Here is a 21,220-nt window from a genome sequence, read left to right on the forward strand (position 1 = left end):
ATTGATCCTCAGCTTGCACTGTATATCACGAGCTGCGGTCAAAGTGGACAGGCAATTGCGTCTCTTCTGAATCATGCAGACAAATCCCCGCCGATAAGCCTTCGGCAACACCCGCCGATCGCCAAGCAATCACATCAGATGCGGGGTCGCATAGAAAAGGGCGCAAGTGGGAGAAACGTGGACACCAAGATCTTATCAGATCAATCTAACTGCACCATCACCAGATCGCGCCAACTGAAGGGATCAGCTATCTCTTCAGTCGCAATGGTCTTTTACCCACCATCATGGGTACCAGACCTGCCCATTGGTACCTAAAAACATGTTCCGCTCGAATGATCTCGCTAATTTGCCCAGACCCTCCGGACTCCATCAGCGTCGCCGAGTTCATGAGCTCGGAAGAATATGGCCGGTATCCCATTGCGAAAGCGCGACATCCATACACGTGTGGATTGACTGGAAAGACATGTACAGTTGAAGAGGTTATTCGTAGAGAGGATCTCCTTGCGCGGGGTATCGGCAAAGCCCTACAATTTGACACGCAATCTGGGTCGGAATGGGATCGCGTCTGCGTCATATTCTCTCTCAATACTGTGAGTAGGTTGACTAAGAAAAGGCCATGATATTTATGCTGACTTGCAGATAGATTGACTACATCACCCTCACACATTCCATTCATCGTCTGAATGGCATCGCCAGTCTTAGCAGCGCAGCCCTCTCAGCATCGGAGTTGGAACATCAGCTCCGAGCCTCACGCGCGAAAGCAATTCTTACTTGTGCGCCACTTCTGGATACTGCTCTCAAAGCTACAGAGGCAGTCGGCATCTCTCGAGAAAATGTGTTTCTGCTTCCAGTTCCCGGTGACCCGAGCAGGCACGGATTCAAGACAATCGATGACCTAATTCAAGACGGGGAGAAATTACCACCGCTACCGCCGCTACAATGGGCGAAGGGACAAGGCGCTCGACAAACGGCTTATCTGCTGTATTCAAGCGGAACTTCTGGTTTACCTGTAGGATCCACGCCCTTGCGAGGTATCATTTGCTAACTGTCTGGAAGAAACCGGTCATGCTCTCGCACTACAACATCATATCGGGCATCATACAAACATGTACATACGACTCGGTCTCCCGAAAAGCCGATGGTGTCGACACGCAAGTGATGCTCGGAGTCTTGCCATTCAGCCACGTCTTTGGGCTCATGCTTATTACCCACTTGGGAACATACCGCGGCGACGAGATCATCGTTATGCCTCGGTTCGAGTTTGAGCCCTTCTTGGATGCGGTTAGTCGCTTCAAGATACAGCAGCTTCCAATTGTCCCCCCTATCGTGATTCAGATGTTGGACAGGAGGGAGCTTTGTGGGAAGTATGACTTGAGCAGCGTCAGGTTTGTGTATACTGGTGCTGCACCACTTGGAAAAGAAACGGTTGATGATCTGTTGAGTCTTTATCCAAAGTGGCGCCTTGGCCAAGGCTACGGTAAGGAAACCGAGAGATTCGCGTTTAACTGGTTGTTGACTTAACTCAGGGATGACGGAGACGGCGACTGTCTTCATCCAAAGTAGTGAGCACGATACCCAAGTTGGCACAACCGGATCATTGCTTCCAGGAGCCAAGGCCAGGATCGTCGATCCTGACGGTAAAGAGATTACAGAATACGAAAAGCCAGGCGAACTACTGATTCAGAGTCCAACGGTGTCTCTTGGTTACTTCGACAATCCGAAAGCCACCGCCGAGACTTTCTTTGAGGATACTGACGGCCGCTGGATTCGAACGGGGGACGAAGTGCTGGTTCGTATGTCTGAGAGTGGGAACGAGCATTTCGTTGTTGTTGATAGAGTCAAGGAGCTTATCAAGGTCAAGGTTCGAGACCGTTGTAAAGTGTGCGCTTACTTAGACCCTTCACTGACTATAAGAGTAGGGCCATCAAGTCGCGCCAGCAGAGCTCGAGTCTCATCTTCTCACTCACCCTGCCGTGAGTGACTGCGCAGTCATCCAGGTTCCCGATACACGAGCTGGCGAAGTTCCCAAAGCATTCGTGGTAAAAGCAAACCAAACAAGTCAATCTGACGAGGACATTGCGAGGGATATTGAGCGTTATGTTGCGGAGCATAAAGCTAGGTATAAGTGGCTGAAGGGCGGAGTTGAGTTTGTTGATATGATACCGAAAAGTCCGACTGGGAAGATCTTGAGACGCAAGCTGAGGGATAAGGAGAGGGAGGCTAGGAAATCGAGGGGAGCAAAGTTGTGAGGTCGCCGGGCTGACCAGAGGGAATTTTCAAGCATGGTTGAACGACTTTTACTTCTGATCGCGAACAACAGAAACTCATTACTTCGTATCGTTAAAACAGCAAGGCAGTTACATAACTCGAGAACACTTCACCCCGGCAACAGTAAGACGCAAACAACTACAGCGCAATCTGAATCTACAGCTCCTCGGTTCCCTCAGTCTCCTCATCCCCGCCATCCGCAACCTTCTTCTCAGCACCCTGCTTAGAAGACCTCTGAGCGTGCACCTCAACAGTGATCTGATCCCCAATCTGCACCTTACCACCATACCCAAAGGAATACCTAACACCATCAGCCGCCTGCTTCCCCTTACCCCAGTTACTAAAGTCAACCAGGGCATCTATTATCGTTAGCTCAAACTCTTTCACACACTTCAAGCAGACTTACCTTCACACGCATCCTTGCCAAGCTCAACTTGACTCCCCGCAAACAAAGGCGCCAACCACGTAACGACACCCGGCGCAAAGAACGCACTCCCGTCAATCTCCGCGATGAACTTGCGCTCCATCTGCTTACCCTCCTTAACAAGCTCCTCATGATACTTGCGCACCGCCCAAGGAAGCTTCTTATAATCCATGCGCATGACCCTGAATCCATCAGGATGCATGAAGCGATCAAAATCACCAGGGTAGGGAAGATCGCGACCATCATCTGTCTTCCAGTGATTATCGAGAAACTCCATCGCCCAGGCGATTTCCTTCGGTGCGCGCGAGGGATCTTGAACGGTGTAGATCTCAGCTTCGAATTGAGAGCTGACGCGACAATCTGTCTTCCAGAGAGACTTTTCGTGCGCGGCGTCTGCGACGCGGATTTGATCCATTAATGCGTGGGCTTTGGCTGTGTTGCCGTTGACTTGGGCTTCGGCTGCTTGGCGCATGATATCGAGCCTAGCGGTGTCGCCGATCTGGATATCGATGAGCTGCGCCGTCGCCTGCGAGGCGAGGACGGAGAGGATCGCGTTGGTTGGCTTCATTGTTGATGATGGTGAGATTGTGGAGTGAAGCGGTGACAGGCTGACAAGGCTGGGTGTGAATATTTATCGCAATGGCGTTCGGTGATTTCCTGATGGAGAAATTACCGGTTCAGCCGCTGGGCCAATGATTTTTGGTGGGATTAGCGCTTGGTGCCCCGGAGCGGGTTATTGATTTTACTGTTTGTTTGATAAGGCTGACACGGACCGCGCTTAGCTTGACTTGAGGCGGCGCAGCTCACGATGAGTGTAAGACCAATGCACGCCGTCATGGTGGCACTAATACTAGGCAGTAGTGCCTATGCACGGCCTGAGTCATAGGATAATCTTGTACTTTATTTGGTCTTGAAAGGCAGAAAACTTGAGCCTATCGTTACAACTTCATCTCAAGTCTCAACATGCAAGATCAATCACCATGCGCGATTCTTTCGGGAGCCATCGACATTCCCCGCATCACCTCTACAAAACAAGAGTCGACACTCAATTACTACGGTCCCGTTGACGGCTCAATTCCTACTGAGGCGTCAAAATTCCTCGCTCGCTATACCGATGCAGTAGAGCAGGAGTTAGAATCCAAAATCAAGACGTTCCTCAAGACCACGCAGATGGACTGTTCGGGCGACGCTCAAGAGAAAAAGGCATGCTGGCTCACCATCCGCATCACAAAGCCTTGTACCGCATTCAAAATCCCGAGATGGCATCAAGATGGCCCCATGTTTGAGTACGACCAAGGACGCGAAGACATCGTGCGTAGCAAGTATGCGCTGACGTTACTCGGGCCAACTACGCTCATGCTACAGCCCCACGAGCATATCTTTGAGACACAGCATGAAGCAGAGGCGCGGTATTACTGGTGGCGAAATAAAGTTGATGGCCCTGATCCCTCCGAAGACGAGATGTACGACGCAGACGATCTACTGCGGGAATCGCTTGGCAATGCATTCAAGGACACTCCCAGAGTCCAAGTTGGACACGGCCAAATCGTGCGGTTCAGTTGGGGAAGAGATGACAGTCCTGTGCATTCCGAGCCAGATCTTGTTTCCGATAGGATCTTCATGACTGTACTGTATGGAAGTGAGTCTGAACTACGAACCATGAGTCAGTGGAGAGAGGCACCGTATGGAGAATATTCTGTCGAGTAGTTTTCTCTTTTCAAGTGGTTTCCCACTCATAGTTTGTCGTTACAGATCGTCCAAGAGATATGAGAAGGAAGTGGATGGATCCCTTATTTCCTAAGATCCGGTCTTGATCAACTATTATCTTCTGGCTTCAAGTTACGTATGGCAATTCAATGCAACGTCTGAAGAGGCTCTGAGTGCTTATTGAAGAACCTGGAATCCTTCTATCTGGGGGCGTAAGCATGACAAGAATGCCAAGGTTACACATGAGGCGGGGCTGCTGCCTAGAAATATTCTCATTCGATCGTCCCATAAAACTAATTGACTTGATACTGAGAACCACTTTGCTTTACTAAACTCACCCAAGCTTCAAAGCCAGCAATATGAGTTTCCCTTTAATGCCCGTAGAGCTTGTCGAGCATCTCGCGCTCTATTGCCAGCCCCAAGACCTCTCGCGCCTATCTTGCGTCAACCACGCTTTTCACGCCATCTTCAACCCAGTTCTCTACAAGCGCAACGCCGCTGCCACTGGTCTACCGCCCTGCTATCCATGGACCCACGAACATGATCCAAAGGATTGCTGGACATGTCCCGTCGACAAGGCCTTCAGGTCATGTCTTCATTGGGCTGTATATCACGATTCACTCTCTACGATCAAGCTGGGTGTAGCTTATGGCTCCGATGTCAACAAGATCAACGACGTGGCTGATTTTATCCCTTATGAGGAAGACCCTGAGTCTACTCCCATTTGTGGGCCTATCAAACGGGCGCAGCTTGCAACGCCACTACATCTTGCTATCTTCTTGAAGCGTCCAGAGATTGTACGTTGGCTTCTTGATAATGGCGCTAGTACGGATTTATGGCCAGATACGCTGTGCAATTGTCGAAAGTATGTGAGAGTTGTCAATAGGTATGATTGGCTACCACTTCACTACGCCGTACGCCACAGCACCCATGAGATCTTAGAGTTATTACTGGAGCGAGACGTTATTTACTCTGTGATATGCGATGAGGGCAATATCTCTGGGCTTCATTGCGCCGTCACAGAAGGCTCTCTTCCTGCGATTGATGCCTTCATCCAGCATAAATGCTCCAGCCCTACTGATCGAGATGCCGCGGGCCAGACACCGCTTCATTGTGTTGAACATTGTGAGGACCAGGACTTAGCCTGTGCGATTATCGAGAGGCTAGCACAGTGGGGTGTTCCTCTGGATACGGAAGCTGAATCTCAGTGGGGAGATTGGCACGGCGGCACAGCTCTGAACATGCTCATCGGGAGGAGAAAGTTTGAGCCTGCCCTTAAACTCCTGCAGCTTGGAGCCGATCCGACAGTAGAGCAGGACGAAGATGGGGGCCTACAGCTGTTGAGCCACTGCATCGACGGCCGTGACAAAGAATACATACCCAACTGTTCGCCAGAACTCGCGGAGAGGAACAGGGAGGCTGGGTTGGAGTTACTGAGTCTCCTGATCCAAAAAGGAATTGATCCAGGCAAGCCCCGTAAAGTGGACAGACCACATGATCTAGATTATTTCGAGGACTCAAGACCACTGCTATCAGCGCTCCTAACGTCTGACGCACGGTGCATACAAATCCTTCTCGATGCCGGAGGAATGGCCCGCGAATCCATTTATAAGAACAACCATGATAACATCCTCAGAGACTTTGTGGAAATGATGGTGGATGCTGTTGAGGAGGGTATATCTCTTCGGGAAATGAAAGATGAAGTTGAATCGCGCAAAGAGTCAGTTTGTCTGCTCCTCAGCAGAGGGGCTCGAATAGACTCGAGGGACGATGAATCCTCGGCGTTGAGTAAAGCGTGTGAGATTGAGCAAGGGTTCGGGATACTTGACTTTCTGGCTGAGAATGCGACTTGTAGGAATGCGGAGGTGGACTATGTCGTTGGTCTGAGAGATACGTATAAGCGGGATGAGATTGTATGGGAGAAGCTGGATAGGTTCTATCAGAAGTTGCTGGCTGAAAAGAATGAGCGAGAAGGGATCCAAGACGTTGAGAAATCTGGATGAAAGAACGATAGGTATATGCCCGATCGATCTTGGATCTGTTCTACAGAAGAGTTGTAATCAAGTTATGATGTATTTTCTTATGAGCGTTCTAATCTGATGTTGATTTCAACCACTTGCGGAATATCTTGCAATGGTCGTTGGCTAATCCTCCACGAAGCATCGAGTTATCGCTGGGCGCAAGCATATAAACGCCAAAACCATAACGCAAGAGCCTTTGATCAAGACCATAAAATACTTCAAGTATAGCTCTCAGCTCTAACTATTCTTACGACAATAAATATGCCTATAGTCTGATGAGAACTTCCGACGGCCAAACAACAAGCATATTTACAAACAACTGTCACTAAAGCCCTAGCCGCAAAGTCCCTAAAGTTAAGTCCTCACACTGTTCAAATTCAGCCTTAGCAGGCTACAGGAAGCAAGATAATCTAAAACTTTAAAAGAGAATACTAAAATAAAATAAAATTATTGAAGACTCCCCTAAATTTAGACTAAATTAACTAAGCCTTTTCATCACTTAGGATAATAGATAAAGGTCTCAAGTTTTCTTGCCTCCCCTTGTTAGGCTAGCTAGCGTCAGGGGTTCTGTAAGGTTATCGGTTTTTAGGCTCGATAGCGCTGAAAGCTATTGAGCCCCGAACGTTCCAAGGGTCCACCAATAACGCCCAAAAATACCAAAATCCACTTGGAAATGTCACGATGAGAGAAAGCGATGTGACTTATTCCGCTTTGTCTCTTTACCACCGAGAATTTAGTGGGAAGACTGCAGTAGCTGTGTGCTAGTTACTGGCTGAACCATGAAGCTATTGAGAAATATCCGGTCGGTCTTTGCCGTAGCTAAATGAGTGTGCGCCTCGCAGTTTTGACGATGGCCTTATAATACCGACTACTCTCCCAATTCCTCATGATCTCGACGTTTTGTCTGTCCCTCTTTTGCGCTTATCCAATCATTCATTCACGATGCGTTGCATCCTCGCATTAGCGGCCCTTGCTGCCGTCGACCTCGTGGCCGGAAGCGCCTGTAAGCCCAAATCCAGCACCACGATCCCGTCGCTCATTTCCTCCTCTACCGACGCCACGAGCTCCTCGACCGCTACAACCGTCGTCACCCTCCCTAAAGTCCGCAACTTGGCCACCAATGGAAACATGGCCGAGATAGACCCCAACAACCCTCTCTCTGTTCCCGACTGGGAAGTTGATGGCGATGCGCGCATCGTTGGAGGGGCTGGACGTGAGGAGCCAGGAAGCACTGAGCGAGGTTGCGCTGCGATGAGTGCTTCCAATACCGGCGATGGAAAACGTGCTTTGGGTATTTCTGTTAGCATCTCGCAGAGCATGTCCAATCTCAATCTCGCCACGCCTTATACCATTCGCTTTTACTACCTCGTCGTTACATCGCCTGCGGCCATCAATCTGTGCCAATTGACTGGTACTCTTGGCGGTTCCGTCTTCTATCAAAACTGGGTCTTCAGCACCGGTACAGCCGTGTCTTGGAACGAGGTTCTCCAGGCTGTCACTCCCGCGCAGGTCAACGCACCTCTCCGCATCGCGATGAACTGTCTTATAGGTGGTGGAGCGACTGTGCTTGTCGACTCTGTCTTCATCTCCAACGCTGTCACGCCTCAGAATATCAACAACTTTGCTGTCAACTTTGGCAATACCGGCACCGGTGCCAATCCCCCTCTTGATCCTCCTGTGGTTGGTCCCCAGACAACCAGCAGCTCTTCTAAGCAGGAGAACACGTCCACTACTCAAAAGCTAGAGACTACATCTGTCCCCCAAGATCAAAAGACCACTTCTACTGCCCAACCGGAAGGAACTACATCTTCCTCTCAGAAGCTAGAAACTACGTCTACTACTCAAAAGCAGGAGTTTACATCGGCCTCTCAACAGTTAGAGACTACATCACTCTCACAGAAGCAGGGCACTACTTCTGCTGCCCAACAGCAAGGAACGATATCGGCGTCTCAGAAACCAGAAACAAGTTCTGCTCCTCAGAATGAGGAGACTACATCTGTACCCCAGGGGCAAGAGACTACATCGGGTTCCCAAGAACAAGAGGAGACTACGTCCACCGTCCCAGCGCAACATACTGAGACTGGAGCCACTGGTCAGCAGGTAACTTCAACCCAACCTGCTTCACAACAGTCCTCAACTGTTCCTGTAGTAGGTACAACCAGCACAGCGCCTGAGCAACCGTTCTGCTCGAAGGCTCTCAACGGAGGCTGCTGGTGGAAGCGCCCCGACAACGGCAACGACATGGTCAACTGCGCTAGCCGAGGTTTTTGGCCTGGTTCTACGGGCCAGGGCCATCTTGTTCCTCGCCCTGATAACTACCCTCTGCCCTTGAGTCAGCTTTGGTGTTTAGGTTGGTGCTCCCTCTCACCTGGCTGCAAATCCGTTGCCTTCATCCCCGAGGACCGCAGTTGCCGCTTCTCGGAGCATCAAGTTCAGGATGCCGACTTCGTTCCTGGCCCTGACCCAAATCTCGACACCGAGGGTGTGTTTTACTGGCATGATCTTTCTTGCTTCGACTGCCCTTGTAACGATGAGCCCTCTCCTACCTCTGTTGCATCAACCACTCAGTCTGCTGAACCTACTGGCCTTGTCAAGTTACCCGCAGCGTCAACCTGCCCGAAATCCCTCGAAAATGGATGCCGATGGAACGAGAGGTCTAATGGCGGTGGTCTCGTCACTTGTCAGTATCGTGGTAGATGGCCGGGAAGTGATGGCGCTGGCTTTGCTGTTGAGCAGCCGCGTGACTATCCTACAGCGTGGAGTCAAATGTGGTGTGTCGCCTGGTGTTCGCTCTACCCCGGTTGCAAGTCTGCAGCTTGGATGCCAAATGACCGATCATGCCGTTTCTCCACCCATTCACTCTCTGACGCTGACTTTGAAATGGCTGCCGATCCCAACTCGGATTCTGTCGAGGATGGCATCTACTATTGGCATAGCCTCGACTGTATGACCTGCCCTTGTCACGACGATCCTACCACCTCTTTACTTCCTTCAGAATCCACTACTCTCGTCCGCGCCGTAACACCCAAGCCAAACACGCCAACCACTGTCACGGCTACTACCAAGGCTGTCACAGGAACCCCAACACCTGGCCCTGTAGAGCAGCCCTGTGAATGGGATAACGGCCAAGGTATCTGCTATAGGCCCTTCGAGAAGGAGCAAGGACCCTGCGGTGGAACACTCATGATCGTCAACCCGTCACAGTACACGAAACTACCCCTTAACTGGAAGCCCGAAATCCGAGAGCCTGTACAGTGTGCGATCATGTGCCATACCAACCCTGATTGTTACGCCTGGGGTTTTGAATGGAGCAGCAACATGAACTGTGTTCTTTCTCTTGGACGGACCGAAGTTACTCAACTGGAGATTGTCTCTTCAGGACCTCAATATCGCTGGTACTCTCATACGTGCTGGGAGTGCAGGGATTGTGTTACTCGGTGGAACTGGTCTTGGGATTCTTTACCTGCTGGAAACTAAAAGCGTAGACTATAGGCACGCAAGCAAACGACGCTGCTTCAACTTCTAGTACTAATACATTGAATTACTTAGCGTTGTGCTGTTATCAACAGGTATCCTAAACCTTATCATAGATTATCAAAAAAACTTAGTAAAAGACATACTAAATTTAGGTAAGGTTATCTAAGTCTTGTTGTCCTTTAGGATTAACATCTTCAAGCTTTCTTTTGCTCCCCCAGAGAGATTCTTGCATCTTAAAATCTGACTGTTGAATCACTGTAGGTAGTGTATAAGGATGAAGGGAAGATTCAGCCTCCATACAACGGCAGAGAACATACAGCAGGGAAACAACTTTCCATCCCCTTTCTGATTCTCAACATTTGGCTTTCGACAGAAAACCAGGTCTAGTCATGGCTGAGAATTCCTTCTGTGACGCAGTCTCAATGACATGGCTGGGAATTCACTAACTAGGACCTGCGTGGTGATCAAGAGCTTTGAGCCACAAGTATCAACTACAAGCAACATATCTGTAACCCATTCACAGCGATTCCACAAGTATATAAACCGCAATAGGACACCTTCGTTAGAGATTAGTATTCCCGAACAAAACTTTCGACTTTTAAACTCGACGACGTTACCGACTCTTTTCTTCAAATTGCAAACAAAATGACGTTCTCAGCAATGACCAAAAAGGTGCTCAAGCCAGCTCCTCCAGCCGAAGAAAAAGCTGGTTCTTCAGCGAACAATAGAAATACCACAACTACTACTAAGACCGATAAGAAAGATAATACGCAAGTGCCAGGAATGAACTGCCCTTGCAAGTGCGGATGCGATGAGTTGAACATCACATTCAAGGCCCATGAAAAGCACTGAGTTATGCAAAGAAGTGCTTGGTGACCGCGAGGTTGAATTTCACGCAGCCCAGACAGATAAGATAAGCAAGGCATCTCTCCAAGCTGCAAGGTTTCACCTAAAGCTTCTGTCATAACACTGAATCAGAGAACTCATTACGTATTGTTTGTAACTTGCTTGGACACCAAACGCAATCAAGGTTGACTCTGATTGCGATCCTTGTGTATCTGAAAATAGCAATCTGGCGTTTTGGACAGCAAGATTGATATGATAGATCGCGAGGATATGTTCAAGGAACTGGCTGCATTGTTGTAGCCCTTCATTCACTTCAACGGGCCATCTACATTCGGGCGCCAGGCTAAGGTCAAGATTCGCTTTAATTTCCTGATGGAGCAATTCTCCTGAGTTCGTGTCTCAGTCTCATCCAACACTCATTTTTGCGCTTACTCACTTATCCTGCATCTCTGGTTCGCAGTCCTGTGAAAAATATAAACACGTCCGTGCTATCTTCTCTCCAACTTTTTCTGCTTACACTTACAAGCATTCTAAAGACTTTTAATATATACCTCAAAAACACAATGACTTCATAAACTACGAACCCGGCATCCAAGGCGACTACGAAGAGCGACAAGAAGAGTGATGATTCTGCCACTAAGCCAGAGACTGCAACAAAGGCTACAGTCCCTGCGCAGGATGCGAAGAGGCAGAGGAAAGAGGGCTCAGCTAACCCAATCTCTACCTTTGCTGCTGGGGTATGTTATTGTCGATGTGGCTGCTGTTCGCCAATGATTGAATATGGTAGATGCGAGGCATGTGTGGCATACTGCGAGATTGGATCCTAGAAAGCTGTATGATAGCAAATAGGAAGGAGAGCAATATAAGAATTAAGATCCTGAATTTATCTCATAGTGCCTGATTGGAATTGACTGTATGCTGGTTTGCTAACTAGTATACCAATTGCCAGTTTTGCCTCTGGCTATATGACAATCGCGACTTGTAAAAAAAGCAACTGCTGCCAGGGAAGGATTGGAAAAAAATTAAGTCGACCACGCCAGGAGTCGAACCTGGAATCTCTAGAGATTTCTCGATTTGCTCGAAAGCCGAAATCTAGCGCCTTAGCCATTAGGCCACGCGGCCCGATTGCTTACATGACGATGGCCTCACTTCGAGAACCCATACGCTGCGATGTCGCGAAAAAACGACGCCTGTTGATGAAATTTCTGTCTTTTTACTAGAAGTTCTAGCGAGAATAAATTTAGTTGTAGTGCGGAAGGATGATATAGGGATTGGCGATGTGAGGGGCTCTACAGCAGGTCCATTCTGATATCTACTGTCAATATACGTCAAGTATGATACGGATACTCTAAAGCTTCAGCGCAGCTGCAAAATTGTTCAAAAACTTCCAGAACGTCTTCTCCTTCCAGCCCTTTTTCTTCCAATCATTCGCTTGCTTAGGGAACATATCGATAACACCAAACATAGTTGTATCATGGGCAAACACAAAGAAGACATTGTCTTGTGCATCTGCTTTCTGAGCCTCTTTAATCGTGTTTATCGCTAGTTCCTTATCAAACCCAATTGCTGGATCAAAGAATGTTTCACCAGCGGCCCGCCCACGCTCGACATTCATGTCGCCGAAAGCACTACCGGGGCATTGGGACAGATGAAGACGGAGGGAATCTGAGAGTGATAGATGCTCTGAGAGATTTGATGGGTATGGCAGGTACTTCGATGGACGCAACTCGCCTCCATGGTGGCATAGATCGCCTCCCATGAAGATGAAGGTATCAGGGCTGATAGTTGTACGAGCAAGACCTGCCAAATGACCAATGTCATGGCCTGGCGTATCAAGAAGATAGAATGAACCATCGCCGAAGAAGTCAAAGGCACGAAATGGGCCGATCTGAAGGGGTTGGTGTTCAAAGTCAATCTCTCTCAGCGCTCTGCCCCTGCGAACCTGTCAGTGACTTTAGAGAGAAGATCGCGATAGTGGTACCTACTCAAAATCTGCTTCACGTACGGGAGAGTCTGGGTCAGCGGGGTAGCCAGGTAAAAAGGCTTTCTTAAATCCCGGTCCAACGATGAGCTCTGTCGACCCAGGAAAGGTTGTTATATCACCAATGTGATCAAAGTGGTGGTGGCTAGGCAATGTCAGTAACTGACTCACAGCGCGGATAATCAGCTCTACGAACCTCCATATCACACTGTCAATCTCCGACGGCTGTACGTTGTTCTCAGCAAGAATATCTGCAACATTCTTCGAAACATGCACGTCCCAGTTTGAGTTTTTTCTTATCGTATCAGCATACTTTGGCGAGGAATTCTTCAACGGCTCCTTCGGAACGCCCAGATCAAAGAGTGCTTTCTTCCCTGAAGGACTTTCAACAAGGAACGACCATGTTGTCAGTGTTGGCATCGCATCGAGTCCTTCCATCGCCGGTTTCATGAGATGAGTGAGTGGCATGCCCGACAGTCTCAAGCTGGAGTCGATGATGCTGACTTTGGCGGCTTTGCCGTCTGGCACGTCGAATCGCGGTCGTTCAGCCATTCTTGAGAATTGATTTGACGGGCGAAGTTTGGTGTGGCTTGCAAGTTTGCTGAGGAGAATGCATCGCGATGGTCTTTATACGGACGGTCGGATAACGGGTAGTAAGGTTATTGCGGAAGACACGGCTTATAAATTACGACGTCATTGGCAGCTTGCTCAGGCAAGACGAGCCTTGTCCGCTTTTGTAATCATTCTCTACATTTCAGTAGATCCTATCATGCAATATGAAGCGAATTTAGCGTTTGATGTCGATTCAAACATAAATGAGGGCTGTCGCGCAATTTTCGCTTCTCGGTTTCACAAACTCTTTGGAATCACATCTCAATTGGCTAAAACTGCGGAAATCCACTTGCACACAGCACACCCAACTCTCAATCATGCCACTGCCTCTCGACTCGATTTGACATGTCAGCGAGGATGTCATCGCTTGACAAGTAAGCTCATTGCCAAGAACTGCTGTCATAGGATCAAAAAGCTCAGCGAAAGGTAAAATGAAAGAAATGACCCGAAACAGCAAGCATATCGCCAAAATCTTACCAACTCCACAACAGCTGTGACCTCAAGAGGCAAGTTGCGGCTTAACGAAAAATATTGAAGATTTGGTAATGTTAAGTCAAAGAGGCACAGCTCTTTTTGCTATCTATGCTTAAAGTTAGGGCGTCGCTGACATGCAAGCCATACCCTTGACCATGTCATGTTCAGTTCAGCCCTATGCTACTGGGACTTTGTATTTAGAGGATGACAGACCTTTCATTCCCTCATATCGACCCGTCATGCGCCAAAGGCCTCCTGTACCCGGCTGCGATGGAGGGATTAAAGCGGCTACTGTTGTTTACTAATAGTGACCTTGGTCAAGCCAACGTAGTCCTCGCTACAGCTCACGAGCTCCGTCTTGCCCGCCAAGATGTCGAAATCCATATCGCTTCATTCCGAGACCTAAGAATTGGAGTGGATAATGCCTCAAGATTCATGCAGACAATTTACCTCGGCCCTTCGTGTTTCACGAAATTGGAGGAACGAGCTGGGGACCGACCAAGCGTCCAGAAACGGCAATATTCGTAACGCTCAAGCTGACACCTGGACTCGTGAACCCAGCAAAAAGCGTCGCTATTCTCCCGGCTGTTATGATACCCTGGACCCCCTGGGAATTTCTTGATATCTACAAGGAAACGGAACAAGTTTTTGATGATGTCAAGCCTGACCTGACAATCGTGGAGCCACTGTTTACCCAAGGCTTGATGTTTTGTCACCACCGAGGTGCCAAGTGGATGGTCCTTTCGCCGAATACGATTAAAGAATTCGCTGTTCCGGTTCAGCCAAACCTAGCTGCTCTGTGGAAGTACCCGATGCAAGTGGCTCCTCCAACTACAGATGAAAACACTTTGACTGACCCCAGTAGTGCTTGCTCAGCCTTGCTCTATTCTATACCATGGAGTCTCATCCCATGGAATATTTGCTTTGGCTTTGTGGCTGGCTACACTCTTCTCACCGATACCCGACTGAAAGAAACGACAGAGATTCTTAGGCGAGAGACAGACCCTTCGATATCGCTCATGACGACGATGGAACTCGGTGTTCTGAAGCCAGCACCGCCAAACCTACCAATCCTTTGTGGCTAGCAGTCCTGATATAGACTACCCATTCAACGTCATACCTCCACAGCTGACATCCTGCGGCCCCATAATAAGAGCTGCTCCACCTATTAGGGAAGTTGATGCCAAATTGGGTGAATGGCTCAGTCAAGGTCCAACGATATATGTCAATCTGGGCACACATCACAAATCAGATCCCACAGAAGCTCATGAAATGTCTAAAGCCTTGAGAAAGGTTCTCGAATACGCTAATACACTGCATTCTGCGGGGAAGCCTGTTCAGATTCTGTGGAAGCTGGGACGCGTACCTGATGAAGAAGGCAATGCTCCAAAGAGAGACTGTTATACCGGCGAATGGGCTCTGGTGACCGATGAATTACAAGCTTACATAAAATGAGACAGAGTCTGTATCACGGATTGGCTAGTCGCTGAGCCGAAATCTGTCCTCGGATCACAGAACATCATTTGTTCTCTGAGTCACGGGGGAGCCAACTCCTTCTACGAAGCGCTATGGTGAGTTCATTCTCTACACACACAACGCCTAACAATACCGCAAGTTCTGGCATACCTCAGGCGCTTCTACCTGCTTGGACAGATTGCTACGATTTCGCGAACCGTGTTGAGCTACTTGGTATTGGGCTTTGGGCGAATAAGGAAGCAAAGCCTCGATGGAAAGATGATGAGCTCGCTAACGCGTTGTTGGAGATTCTGTTTGGACCGGAGTCCGCGGGAATGCGGGTGAGGGCAGCGGAGGTTGCGAGTCGTCACCCGGAGTGGAAGGGTCGGCAAATGGCTTCTCAAGAGATTCTTAAGTACTTGAAGAGGCTGGAATAATGAGAAAATGGGAGATATCAGATTAGTGGTACGGTCAACAAAGTCTTCAGATGAAGGCTGAAGCTACACTGATGGCACTATGAGGTCAGAGATCATGCATCATATAAGCACTCAAAGTTCAGTTTCGCATTAATGCAGCGATTACCTCGATAACCACTATGCGGCTTAATTCACGGCAAAGTATATGGATATCAATAATAGATCATCACGTTTCGATGAAATCTGGTGGTGCTGGTGTTGATCCCCGCAAAATGTAACATGCGTTCTAGTGAAGGATTGAAGGATCAGCAACCTCGGCACGTTTGAGTGAGGAGAAAAGACTAGGGAAGATCGGAAGCGCGTCACACTCACCTCAACTTAATTTCAACACGTCCCAAATTCATCAAAATCACCAGGAAATTCATCACCTCAACATGGCAGATGAGGTCGAACCCAAGAGGCTGAGCCAACCATTCTCAATCCCAGACCCAACCAGCTTCTCCAACTTCCAGCGCGACATCTACCAATCCTTCCGCCCACCGCTCTTCTCAACTAACCCCACAGAATGGGAATCCCTAGCCAAGGAAAAGATCCCCGCCACCAATTTCGGCTACGTCTATGGTTCAGCCAGCAGCGCTGCTACCGCCAAAGCCAACAGTGAGGCCTTCGGTCGGTATCGTCTTAAGCCGCGCTTTCTCGTTGACGTCACCACGCGTGATGTTGACGTTGAGCTTTTTGGTACAAAGTACAAGAGTCCGCTGCTTGTAGCGCCTATCGGTGTACAGAGCATCTTGCATCCTGATGCGGAGGAAGCTACGGCGAGGGCGTGCCATAATGTCGGCATGCCGATGATTTTGTCGACTGCTGCGACGCGCACGATTGAAGAAGTTGCTGCGGCGAATGCAGATGGTGATCGATGGTATCAGCTCTACTGGCCAAAGCCGCAGTTTGAGGAAGTCACAGCTAGTCTTCTCGCACGCGCAAAAGCTTCAGGCTACAAGGTCCTTGTCGTCACGCTCGATACCTTCTCGCTTGGCTGGAGACCTACAGACCTCGACACGTCGTATTTGCCGTTTATCTGGGGCCAGGGCTGTCAGATTGGCTTTTCGGATCCTGTTTTTAATAAGTTGTTTGATGAGATGCAGAAGAATGACTCGAGGGGTATTGCGGAGAAGCTTTCTGAGCTTTGGACGATTATGAGACGGCCTGGAACTGTCTATGGTGCTGCTAGGGTTCTGGCTAATGCAAAGACTTTGATCAAGTCGAAAGCCTGGATCGACGTGATCAACTCCGGTACATACCGTTCGTGGAACGACCTCAAGATCCTGAAAGATCTCTGGGACGGACCAATCGTTCTCAAAGGAATACAGACCGTCGAGGACGCCCATCTCGCCATTGAGCACGGCATCGACGGCATAATCGTTTCCAACCATGGCGGCCGTCAACTCGACGGCGCTATAGCCTCACTAGATGCACTGTCGGATATCGCAGCTGACAAGAAGGTCAAAGACTCAAACCTCACGATCATGTTTGACAGCGGTGCTCGAACAGGTTCAGATGTGCTGAAGGCATTGGCCCTTGGGGCAAAGGCCGTTTGTATCGGAAGACCCTATGCGTATGGCCTTGCGGCGGGTGGACAGGAGGGCGTTGAGCATGTTTTGAAGTGTTTGTTGGCGGACATGGATAATATGCTTGCGAATGCTGGGAAGAAGAGCGTGAGGGATTTGAGTAGGGATGATCTTCAGATTTTGCCGCTGTCCAAGATTTGAATGCTTGAAAGCGTACTATGTATGCTCCAGCTAACCAACCATATGTATCAATCCATTAAATGCCCAGAACCTACTAAAAATACATCACCAAGGTAATGAGAAGAAAGGAAAACTGCCCTCTAGACCCCCGCAGAACTCTCGCTCTAAGCTTACTTGGAGCAAGGCTTACCATCGGTGTTACAGCAATCGTTTGTATCAGTGCACTTGGATCCACAGCCATAGGAAATGAAGTCAGAAGGCGTAGTCTGCTCCCAATCATCCATGCACTGAGTCTCATCCCCATTACCCCAGTTACACCTCTGTCGACGATATCCCTTCTGTCTCATGACCTCCTGCTGGGTCCAAACAGTATGACAAGCGCCATCATCCCAAGTACAAGCCGTCAAGTCCTGAGCCTGAACACACTTGGACTCGGTATCCGTAGTCGTGAAATCAAGACCAAGGCTGAAACCCTCGATCTCAGCACCAACGCTGACGCTGACGCTTTCGGAACGTTCCTGGCAGACCTCATTGCCGACGAGCTTGGTGGCAGTGCAGACTTGGGTGCCGGTGCAGTAGATGTTACCGGAGGCCTTCTGCCATGGGGTGTACTCCTTTGAGGTCTCGAGGACGAAGTAGTCGTACCAGCATTTGCGGACTCTGGGGAATTTGTAGGGACGAGTGATTCGGTCGGAAGTCACGTAGGTTCCTGAGCCGTCAGTGTAGGGACCTTGGTAGGTCCTGGAAGTGTCGTCGCAGACTGGGAAACCATCACGCTTAGCGAGACTATGGCTAGAAGCGGTTGGGCCAGCTTCAGCGACGGCCAGGAGAAGGGAGGACGAGAGAAGGGTTTTAACGAGCATAGTGAATGACTTTGATGAATGGCCTTTAGAGACTTAAAGGTTGAGTAAGTAAATGAATGTAATTGATATCGAGAGTGATTTTGTGATCGAAAGCTGGTCTGCTCTGGTCTTTATACTTATGATTCGGCAGTGGATTCTCCTCCTGATCCGCTCAGCTGTCCTATAGAATGAAGATCACCCCATAAGCTGCCAAGGACTCAGGATAGCTAAAGCTGAGAAGAATATCTCACGATGCAGGACAAGACGAAACATTATCATGCATCTTCCCGGCTCGCCAAGTCTAGCAATGTCCACATCAACAGCCAGTAGGCAGCCGCGGACAGTCAAGACGAAATTAATAGTAAGCGGTATGATCTCAAAGGCTTGAGCTGAAACATCCAGCAGTAATGAAGAATTAAGCATGTAGTTATACAAGTGGTTGCCGACCAGCCTCGTAAAACTTCGAGCGTGAATCGTTGGTTATCAATGCCCTACAAATCTCCTTGCATATGGAGAATGAGGCGTTATCTCCCTTCCTTTACTCGTGTAACTAGAAGCATTCTACGAATTAGTTAACAATAGTTTACACCATAGTATTCTGGAAGGCTTCTCCTGAAGTCTTGGCCCCCATACTTGGCAGCTTACTCTCGGGACATCGGGCTCCACCCGTTTAATTACAGATAAGCGGCGACCACAGCTGCCAAGTGATGATCTGCCGATTTATCCAAGTACCGCTCACTATTTCGCATAAAGTTTTCGCTTTGTTGGCAGTCAGTGGCCATGGCGTTAGGCAGCGGCTGGAACCCCAATCACGGATCGTCGCTTCGCACCTCTTGTTTGGGGTCCACAGAGGAAGCCAGTAGACGGGATAAAGGACCGTGAAGAGGAGGATTACGACAGCATGGACCTGGCATGTTGTAAAGTATTGTGATTTTGGTGACTTCAGTAACGGACTCTATGCTCAGTCCACGGACTATGAATGACACATTATCCGCAGGATTATGACAAGTTATTCAAAATGAAGAATGGACTTCCGCCTGACCCGGTTCTCTTGTCGAGATGATCCTATAACAATGTCCCTAGAATGTCTACTCTTGTATTGGCACAAGATACAACCCTCTCGCCAAGGAGCTTGGGGTATGTTCTCACACCGAAACTTGAACCCTGCACATCGTTACAGGCCTGTGACTTGTAGACTTCATGTCTCAGTAGTGGCGAATACCTATCAAACTCAACCGTATTGGTCAAGCAGAGAGTAAAAGAACTGTATTGATCGAAAGTAGAATCTTATCATTATCGGACCACGTGTTCCGTAGCGATGGGTTAGGCATTGCTGCATGATGTATAAGCCAGTGAGAAAGCTATGCTATTTGCAGCTGAGGCCTGTGGCTTAGAGCTTAGGTTACCATAGAGAACTTCGAAGTCACGATCAACTCGATTCGAACCGTGTTGTGAAAGTCCCAATCATATTGGTACATACATGCCGTCCCATTTGACTTTGTTCACTCGAAAGCTTGCTTGGCCAGAGACCAACAAATGCGCTGCAACATACCACTTAGAGTTGACTTTCTAGAACTTTGTCGCAAGACTGTCTTCTTCAACCTCCAATGTTGCTCACAAATCTAATATTTAATGTACTTAAACTTTTCATTATTACCATTAAATAATGGTATCTTATAACATGGGAAGTATCAAAGTTATACACCGCGGTAACAGAATAGCGTTTTGTGTCACAAAAGAATATAAATATCACAGCTACCAGCTACCCCGAAGGAACAAAACTCTCCCCAAAAACTCTCAATCGTATCTATTCAAGCATGGAACCCCAGCCCATCCAAGCGTTCGGCGCCTCTCTGCAGGGGTATGTTCCGTCTCTGCATCTCATCCTATTGACAGGTTTACTAACACACCTAGATACTACAACAACAAATGCCTTTCAGATGTCGTGATTCGATGCGATGGGAAGGAATTTGCAGTCCACAGCCTTGTCCTTTTTTGTCACTCTGACTACTTCAAGAGGCAGCTGGCTGGGCCGTGGAAGGTAAGTCCCCCTATCCTTACTGGCAATAAGAGCTGACCAAATGAAGTAGAGTGAGGACAAAACCGTCGAAATCAAAGACTTTGATGCAAATATTGTCGAGGCTATGCTTCGTTTTGTTTACTTTTTCGACTACGACGTCCCTCCCAATTCACGCCCTACGATCTTCCACGCTCAGGTATACCAGATTGGCGATAAATACGGCATCGAAACACTCAAAAAGCAAGCTATAAACAAGTTCGAGCGTGTCGTTAATGAAGCCGAAGTTGACGCTGGGTTCGCGCGTAATTTGGCCGACACGATCTCCATTGTGTATAACACCACGCCATCAGGAGACCGAGGCCTCAGAGACATCGTTGTGAAGAGCTCGTGGACACACTTTGAGTACCTCATATCAGAGGCGTCATTCAAGGAGGTCCTGGGGATGAATGGGGATTTCTCAGCCGATCTTATCAGCCTGATAAGAGAGAATTGGGAAAAGTATTGCTATTGCAAATGTCTATTGTGCAAGGCTACTTTCAAATTGAGGATACATTCGCCTGGTGATCAAATCCTGGACTATCAAGAACCAACGCCAATCTTCTGTCCCGTCTGCGGTTGTCAACCGATACCATCGGATGAGAAACCCAATTGGCTTTACTATTTCAAAGGAGATGGTGATCTTGATCAAGGGGACGGAAGAGATACGCAGCGGATGTGGGATAAGTTCGAAGAATCAGTAACGAGTCGTTGGAACGCATAAGGCTGCGCCGTTGAATATGTCCGGGATGAGCAATATATGGGACGTTATGTAGATCTAATGATTACAAATCGCGGTGTCTATGAAGCTGGCCGTGTCCCAGATGGGCGTCGTGGTAACACAAAAAATTAATTTGTTTTTGCTGGTGGGCTATACTTGGAATTTATTTGTA

At 48.6% G+C, this 21,220-nt stretch overlaps 9 protein-coding genes and 1 non-coding gene across 10 annotated transcripts; 6 read left to right on the forward strand and 4 right to left on the reverse strand.

Annotated features, from left to right (window-relative positions):
• Positions 1–211: 211 nt before the first annotated feature.
• FVEG_13670 (hypothetical protein) lies at positions 212–2,463 on the forward strand. Its single transcript, XM_018903033.1, has 6 exons — positions 212–307; positions 355–590; positions 644–1,009; positions 1,057–1,477; positions 1,527–1,861; positions 1,920–2,463. Exons 1-6 carry the CDS (start codon positions 265–267, stop codon positions 2,247–2,249), a joined length of 1,731 nt encoding a protein of 576 aa, XP_018761910.1. The 5' UTR covers positions 212–264; the 3' UTR covers positions 2,250–2,463.
• On the reverse strand, positions 2,162–3,357 carry FVEG_13671 (hypothetical protein). Its single transcript, XM_018903034.1, has 2 exons — positions 2,675–3,357; positions 2,162–2,627 (listed from the first exon to the last, which is right to left on the reverse strand). Exons 1-2 carry the CDS (start codon positions 3,258–3,260, stop codon positions 2,425–2,427), a joined length of 789 nt encoding a protein of 262 aa, XP_018761911.1. The 5' UTR covers positions 3,261–3,357; the 3' UTR covers positions 2,162–2,424.
• Positions 3,358–3,655: 298 nt separating this feature from the next.
• On the forward strand, positions 3,656–4,399 carry FVEG_13672 (hypothetical protein; the record flags this gene model as incomplete). Its single annotated transcript, XM_018903035.1, has 1 exon — positions 3,656–4,399. One exon carries the CDS (start codon positions 3,656–3,658, stop codon positions 4,397–4,399), a length of 744 nt encoding a protein of 247 aa, XP_018761912.1.
• A 359-nt stretch (positions 4,400–4,758) lies between these two features.
• FVEG_13673 (hypothetical protein) lies at positions 4,759–6,512 on the forward strand (the record flags this gene model as incomplete). The annotated part of the gene is made up of 1 exon (XM_018903036.1): positions 4,759–6,512. One exon carries the CDS (start codon positions 4,759–4,761, stop codon positions 6,400–6,402), a length of 1,644 nt encoding a protein of 547 aa, XP_018761913.1. The 3' UTR covers positions 6,403–6,512.
• Positions 6,513–7,362: 850 nt separating this feature from the next.
• FVEG_13674 (hypothetical protein) lies at positions 7,363–9,897 on the forward strand (the record flags this gene model as incomplete). Its single annotated transcript, XM_018903037.1, has 1 exon — positions 7,363–9,897. One exon carries the CDS (start codon positions 7,363–7,365, stop codon positions 9,895–9,897), a length of 2,535 nt encoding a protein of 844 aa, XP_018761914.1.
• A 1,874-nt stretch (positions 9,898–11,771) lies between these two features.
• On the reverse strand, positions 11,772–11,865 carry FVEG_17583. The gene has a single exon. It is a non-coding gene; the product is annotated as a tRNA-Arg (tRNA).
• Positions 11,866–12,091: 226 nt separating this feature from the next.
• Positions 12,092–13,276, reverse strand: FVEG_13675 (hypothetical protein; the record flags this gene model as incomplete). Its single annotated transcript, XM_018903038.1, has 3 exons — positions 12,092–12,677; positions 12,729–12,869; positions 12,921–13,276. The coding sequence occupies 3 exons, from the start codon at positions 13,274–13,276 to the stop codon at positions 12,092–12,094; spliced, it is 1,083 nt and encodes a 360-aa protein (XP_018761915.1).
• A 1,124-nt stretch (positions 13,277–14,400) lies between these two features.
• Positions 14,401–17,450, forward strand: FVEG_13676 (hypothetical protein; the record flags this gene model as incomplete). Its single annotated transcript, XM_018903039.1, has 5 exons — positions 14,401–14,887; positions 15,063–15,232; positions 15,326–15,381; positions 15,426–15,680; positions 15,977–17,450. The coding sequence occupies 5 exons, from the start codon at positions 14,401–14,403 to the stop codon at positions 17,448–17,450; spliced, it is 2,442 nt and encodes an 813-aa protein (XP_018761916.1).
• A 149-nt stretch (positions 17,451–17,599) lies between these two features.
• FVEG_13677 (hypothetical protein) lies at positions 17,600–18,292 on the reverse strand (the record flags this gene model as incomplete). The annotated part of the gene is made up of 1 exon (XM_018903040.1): positions 17,600–18,292. One exon carries the CDS (start codon positions 18,290–18,292, stop codon positions 17,600–17,602), a length of 693 nt encoding a protein of 230 aa, XP_018761917.1.
• A 1,796-nt stretch (positions 18,293–20,088) lies between these two features.
• Positions 20,089–21,051, forward strand: FVEG_13678 (hypothetical protein; the record flags this gene model as incomplete). The annotated part of the gene is made up of 3 exons (XM_018903041.1): positions 20,089–20,132; positions 20,186–20,312; positions 20,362–21,051. The coding sequence occupies 3 exons, from the start codon at positions 20,089–20,091 to the stop codon at positions 21,049–21,051; spliced, it is 861 nt and encodes a 286-aa protein (XP_018761918.1).
• Between the last annotated feature and the right edge of the window lie 169 nt (positions 21,052–21,220).

The sequence above is a fragment of the Fusarium verticillioides genome, chromosome 10, assembly GCF_000149555.1.
Source record: "Fusarium verticillioides 7600 chromosome 10, whole genome shotgun sequence".
Lineage (NCBI taxonomy): Eukaryota > Fungi > Ascomycota > Sordariomycetes > Hypocreales > Nectriaceae > Fusarium > Fusarium verticillioides.

Bases quoted from the DNA above. Each gene is read 5' to 3' on its own strand.
- FVEG_13670 (XM_018903033.1), top strand. From the start codon at position 265: ATGGTCTTTTACCCACCATCATGGGTACCAGACCTGCCCATTG. The intron at 308-354 runs GTACCTAAAAAC...TAATTTGCCCAG, and splicing joins GGTACCAGACCTGCCCATTG to ACCCTCCGGACTCCATCAGC. The intron at 591-643 runs GTGAGTAGGTTG...ACTTGCAGATAG, and splicing joins TCATATTCTCTCTCAATACT to ATTGACTACATCACCCTCAC.
- FVEG_13671 (XM_018903034.1), bottom strand. From the start codon at position 3,260: ATGAAGCCAACCAACGCGATCCTCTCCGTCCTCGCCTCGCAGGCGACG. The intron at 2,628-2,674 runs GTAAGTCTGCTT...TAACGATAATAG, and splicing joins TGGCAAGGATGCGTGTGAAG to ATGCCCTGGTTGACTTTAGT.